The sequence below is a fragment of the Theropithecus gelada genome, chromosome 18 (assembly GCF_003255815.1).
Source record: "Theropithecus gelada isolate Dixy chromosome 18, Tgel_1.0, whole genome shotgun sequence".
In the NCBI taxonomy this organism is placed as follows: Eukaryota; Metazoa; Chordata; class Mammalia; order Primates; family Cercopithecidae; genus Theropithecus; species Theropithecus gelada.
In genome coordinates, this window is record NC_037686.1 from 50274947 (window position 1) to 50280975 (window position 6029).

General features: G+C 46.8%; 1 protein-coding gene across 2 annotated transcripts in view; it reads right to left on the reverse strand.

Moving 5' to 3' along the window:
• FECH (ferrochelatase) overlaps positions 1-5225 on the reverse strand; it is a 41958-nt gene extending 36733 nt beyond the window's left edge. Inside the window, exon 1 of one of the 2 annotated variants that reach the window (XM_025365210.1) lies at positions 5024-5225. In XM_025365210.1, the coding sequence (XP_025220995.1) occupies positions 5024-5090 (67 nt within the window). In that variant the 5' untranslated portion in view covers positions 5091-5225. The remainder of the gene's footprint in view (positions 1-5023) is intronic. The other variant, XM_025365209.1, reaches the window with a different exon arrangement.
• Between the last annotated feature and the right edge of the window lie 804 nt (positions 5226-6029).

Consider the following 6029-nt stretch of genomic DNA (forward strand, 5'->3'; position numbering starts at 1 on the left):
GGCAAAGGTGCCCTGAGGAGGAATTTAGGCTGTGGGTCAAGCAGCTCTGACTCTGAATTCAGCTCTGCCACTTACTAGCAATGTGACCTGGGGCCAGGTCTTCCTGAGCCTGAGTTTCCCGATCTGTAAAATGACACCTTGCTACAGGGATTCTTGTGAGGAGGAGAGCAGAGGAGTGAAGCGCTCTGCAGCATCCACCATGTGATTAGTGCTGGCGTTAGTTTCAATTGACAGTTTCTAGAGGATGGGAACTATACCTGCTCTGATGTTATCACCTAGCATGTCTGTGAAATAGAAGAGAATGATATCTCCAGGCCATTAGATTTCCAACCATCCAGATTGTGCACATTCCCAGCAGAGCCAATTATGTGAGCTTATGCTAAATAATCTTTACCAACTCAAAGTGGAAGTGCAAAGATTCCATAAAGAAGTTCAATTCCATCTGGTTTGAGTTGGTGTTTAAAAAAAAAAAAAAGAAAGAAATTCCAAGGCTCAAACCAACTCACATCTCCTTTTTTACATATGTTTAATTCTGAACTTCATCATGGGATTTAACCAGGTTCCTAATCATGCTGCAATGTCCCTAATTCCTTATATGAGTGAGACTGTATCCGATTCCATGGGATATGAGAATAAAACCTTGGCATTCCACAATTTGACTGCTGGTATAAGTTTAGCATCCCAAATGTGAAAATCCAAAATCCAAATTGCTCCAACACCTGAAACTTCTTGAGCGCTGACATGACACTCAAAGAAAATGCTCATTGGAGCATTTTGAATTTTAGATTTTCAGATTTGGACTGCTCAATCGGTAAGTATATTCCAAAACCTAAAAAAATCTGAAATCCAAAACACCTGTGGTTCCAAGCATTCAGGATAAGGGGCACTCCATCTGTAATAAAATGACATTTCCTCCTTCAAACCTAAAAAAAGGAAGGAGTTCCAGGTGTGGTGGCTCACACCTGTAATCCCAGCACTTTGGGAGGCTGAGGTGGGAGGATCTCTTGAACCCAGCCATTTTGGGGCAGCTTGTACAACATAGAAAGACCCTCGTTTCTACAAAAAATTTAAGGAGTTAAAAAAAAAAAAAAAGAAAGAAAGGCCAGGCACAGTGGCTTACACCTGTAATCCCAGCACTTTGGGAGGCCGAGGCAGGTGGATCATGAAGTCAGGAGATCGAGACCATCCTGGCTAACACAGTGAAACCCCGTCTCTACTAAAAATACAAAAAAAAAAAAAAAAAAATTAGCTTGGCATGGTGGCGGGTGCCTGTGGTCCCAGCTACTCAGGAGGCTGAGGCAGGAGAATGGCGTGAACCCGGGAGGCAGAGCTTGCAGTGAGCCGAGATCGCACCACTGCACTCCAGCCTGGGTGACAGAGCAGGACTCCGTCTCAAAAAAAAAAAAGAAGGAAGCGGTGGGAAGGGATTAGATTTTCCAACTAGTAGATGAGGATTTCCTAGTAAAATCTGGGAGCTAGTAGCTTTTCAAGCAGCTTAACTATTACCATGTCCTACTTACAAAATTATGTTCTCCATGGTTCACCAGATTCTCAGAGAGGAGAATGATATTGCTACCAAGGGACCCTTTCCACTCAGGTCAGTTAATACACTCACCCTTCAAGGACTCATCTAAAACACTCCTCTCCCCTAATGATCTGAAGATTCTAGAGAAATGAAGAGTGTCTCCTACCAAACAATTAGCATTTGTCCAGGCTAAAGGAGTTTAAAGCAAACATTCAAAGGGCCAACTGAGACTCTGGAAAAGACTCAGCTCACAGTTGAAGAGAATCTGATGGCACAGGCAGCATTGAGTGACGTAGAGAGTATGTGTTCGGAAACCAGAGAGATTTGAGCAGAAATCCCACACGGGACCAAGAGGCTGTATGGCTGGGCCTGGGCAACTCACTGAGATGCTGCGAGTCTCACTTTTCTCATCTGCAAAATAGTGATAAGGCTACTTCTGCAGGGCTGCTGTGAAGATAAGAGGGGAAAAATATGTCCAGCCCCAACAGCAATGCCTTGCCACACTGCATGTGGTTAAGCAAAGGGGTGAAGAATATCCAATAGTACAGACTTGCCCATTTATGAACTAAGACCAAGTAATTCTGCCCCTCCTCCTGACATGGATAACTGGTCTACCTTTAGAAGGCCTACAAACAGGCCGGGCATGGGGGCTCACACCTGTAATCCCAGCACTTTGGGAGGCTGAGGCGGGAGGACTGCTTGGGCCCAGGAGTTTGAGACTAGCCTGGGCCACGTGAAGAGACCCTATCTCTATTATTTTTTATTTAAAAAAAAAAAAAAAAGAAAGCCTACAAACAATAAAAATGATCAAACCAAGAGATAAGCAGCAAAACAGAAGATGACAAAAGAAAACAAAACCCTGCCGGGCGCAGTGGCTCACGCCTGTAATCCCAGCACTCTGGGAGGCCGAGGCGGGCAGATGACAGGTCAGGAGATTGAGACCATCCTGGCTAACACAGTGAAATCCATCTCTACTAAAAATACAAAAAAATTAGCCGGGTGTGGTGGCACACGCCTGTAGTCCCAACTACTTGGGAGACTGAGGCAGGAGAATCCCTTGAACCTGGGAGGCAGAGGCTGCAGTGAGCCGAGATCACGCCACTGTATTCCAGCCTGTTGACAGAGCCAGACTCCATCTCAAAAAAAAAAAAAAGAAAGAAAGAAAACAAACAAAACAAAACAAAACAAAAACTTCATAACTCCTGCAGTGGTGAACACCTGTAGTCACAGCTACTTGGAAGGTTGAGGCAGGAGGCTCACTTGAGCTCAGGAGTTCAAGACCAGCAGCCTAGGCAACAGAGTGAGACCGGGTCTCAAAAAAAAAAAATCTAAAAAAAAAAAAAACTTCTCTCAAAAAACAAACTTCATAATTCCTGGACAAATCCAATAGGTGATCATTCAAAAGTATACCCATGACTTAAGAAGTTCGTAAGTTAATAAGTATCAACTGGTTCTTCAAAACCAAATTAACATTTTGGATCCTCGCAGGTGAGGCAGAAGAGAGTAAAAGGCGAGGTACACAAGTACTGAAATCTATGATGGCCCTTTTCTATCACATAGGAGATGAAGATTACTTCAAAAGTACTTATAAAATATGCACCATTTTTAAAATTAACAACAGAAATAAGGTTCTATATTGTAACTATCAATAAACATAGTGGGTGCTTCAAAATAGTGGTTAGTTGCTGATATGGAGCCAAAATGTTCTAATGTCTTTTATGTAAACCCTAAAACTCTTTTATTATCCTAGAATTTTTTTTCTAATTACATAAGACAATATATGCTCAGCAAAAAAAAAAAAAAGTTTGGAAGGCCAGGCACACCAGATCATGCCTGTAATCCCAGCTACCAGGGAGGCTGAGGCGGGAGGATCACTTGATCCCAGGATTTCAAGGCTGCAGTGAACTATGATGGCACCACTGTATACCAGCCTAGGCGACAGAGCAACACTCCATCTCTTAAAAAACAAAACAAAACAAAACACGTTTAAAGTTTGGAAAGAAAAAGGCACCAAGAAAAAAAATAATTCATATAGATAGCTAAACAGACAGACAGATAATATATGGCCCACCCCAGGAAGCTTATTAATTCTGTAATATGCTAGATACATAAAGTATAAAACTTTGCTTTTCCACTTTTACTTTCAGAACTCATTTTCAGAAATACTCCTCAATGTTTTCTCACACAGAAGTTGATTTTTTCCTATCAACCAAAATGATGATTATAACTACACCTTCAAATCAAAGTCTGTAACACAAATAGACTCCAAAAGTATTTCTGCTAGAGTTTCTGAATCCTTCCACTTTTAATCTAGACTACAAATAATTTAAAGTTCACGTATTGTTCCATGACCTCAAATCTAAGGCCTGTCAGACTTCATTTGCCACAGGAAAGGTCAATGAAAGAAAAGATTAGTTCAATACTTCTTTCAGCCCCACGACTGGCACTGTGCTGCCTCTTCTTAAAAAACAATGTCCTTTGTCCCCCAGTGCTTTTAGTGAGCTCGCCTCATTGTACACTGGGTCCTTATTATTTTCCTAACAAAGCCATCTCTAATGAGATATGGAGGTTCAGAGGGGATTCTCTCCACTCCAAGTCGGTGTCAGACTGATGAACTTCCTAGAAAAATATGTCTGGTCTGTGTCCAGTCACCGTTCAGATGCATTAAATAAGCATCTTATTTGTGGCAGCCTTCTACATGAATGGCTAGACATTTTGAAGATGCCTGTGTACCTACTGTGTGCCAGGCAAGGTGCTCATGTTCAAGGCAAGCCTTAAAAAAATTAGGATTTCAATGTACATTTACCAAAGCTCTGGCGAAGTTAGGTGCCTTGTTCAAGGTGTCACAGTTGGAAATGCTGTCCCAGCCAGGTGGGTGAGACCCACAGTCCCATCAGCTCATCCTGCGGTCACAACCTATTCACGGTTTGCATCAGAAACATGGGAAGCTGTTCCTGGGTCTCACATGTTCTCCAAATATCTCTAGAAAACAGCAGCCCAGGCTGCCCCACGGTGGGTCCTGCTGCCAAGGAGAAGTGGGCATAGAGGGACCAAGGGCCATGGGCTTTCCTCAGCAGGGAAGGAAATGCAGGGCAGATGTCCATGGTGGTGATGATGACGATGCCTTCCTTACTGTCCTCTACGGCAGGCCCATAACATACCTTCCCTGGTGTAACCTTCTCAACAGTCTGGTTATTACAGGTGACAATAACCAAGGCTCTAGGAAATTCCAGCCACGGCTGCAAGCCACCCAGCCGACCGATGGGACTTGAACCTGCGCCTCCTGGATCCAGGCGCCCTCCCCGCGGCCCCCCCCGAGCCCTGAGTGCTGCCCTCACCCCTCCCTTCTCCGCGAAGCCCCTCGCCCGTTTGCTCGCAGTGCCCCCACGGCCGATCCCGAAATCCCCGAGGCGCGAGGGCTCCGGCGCCAGCTGCCCGCTCTGCCCACGCCGTCTCAGGGACCCTGGCCCTGGCGGCCGCCGCGACAGACCCACTTACGCGGATCGCGGAGCAGGACGCCCGCGGCGCGCAGAGCCGCAGCCATGTTTGCGCCGAGTGAAGGCATTGCCCGGGCAGCCTCGGCCCGAGGCCGGGCTCCTCCCGCGTTGGCGCGCCCAGGTGTCCGCCCAGCAGCGGCCGAGTGGGGCAGCGCTCCCCACGCGCGTCCCCGGCCCCCTGACCTCGCGCCCTCCCGGCGCGCCCGTTCATTCGCTGCCGGGCCGGGGCGGGGCCTCGGGGGCGAGGCCAGGCGGGGACACGCCTCTCGCGGAGAGCCCGCCCCAGCTGGGCGCTGCTCCCTGCGTGAAAATGGGCCTGGCGGCTGAGCTAGAAGCCCACTCCCCACCACCATCGCAGGTCACTGCAAAACCTGCTGGACTCGTATTTGCGCTGGACGGGTGCCCTGGTTGCATCTGCCAAGCTAGCCAACTGAGGATCCTCAGCCATGACTCAGCAAATAACTGTTTTTGACGTTTCCTTTACTATTATTTAGATATAAGGATGCTTTTGCCTCAGTTCTCCAGTTTGCCTGCCTAGTCACAGCACAAGTGTGCAGATCCTGTTTTGTTTTGCTTTATTTTCAGAACAGAAAAAGGGATTATTCAGTTTATCTGCACCCTCTCTGTGTAGCAGAATTTGACAGGTGAGACTCACAGAAGAGCATTAGGAAAACTGAAGGCCAGCTTGGCAAGTGCATTTCTTGGAGGGACGGTATGATGAGGTTTGTCTGTATCATATCCGCGCACCTTCCCAGTTTAACCACCTGCCCCGCCCCCAAGGTCGCACACTGAGACCACAGGGAGGAACAGGTGCACATTTCATTCCTACACCTCCGCCAGCCCACCCTGCCCATGTATGTTCAATGCGTTGTGGAGTAGGAAACCAGCCCTTGGTACAGAAAGGTATCAGGCATCGGTATTCATCGAACAAATATTGAGCACCTACTATATGCATTGGGAAAACAGTAGTGAATAGAGCAGACGGGGGTTTACATGGGGTTAGGGGA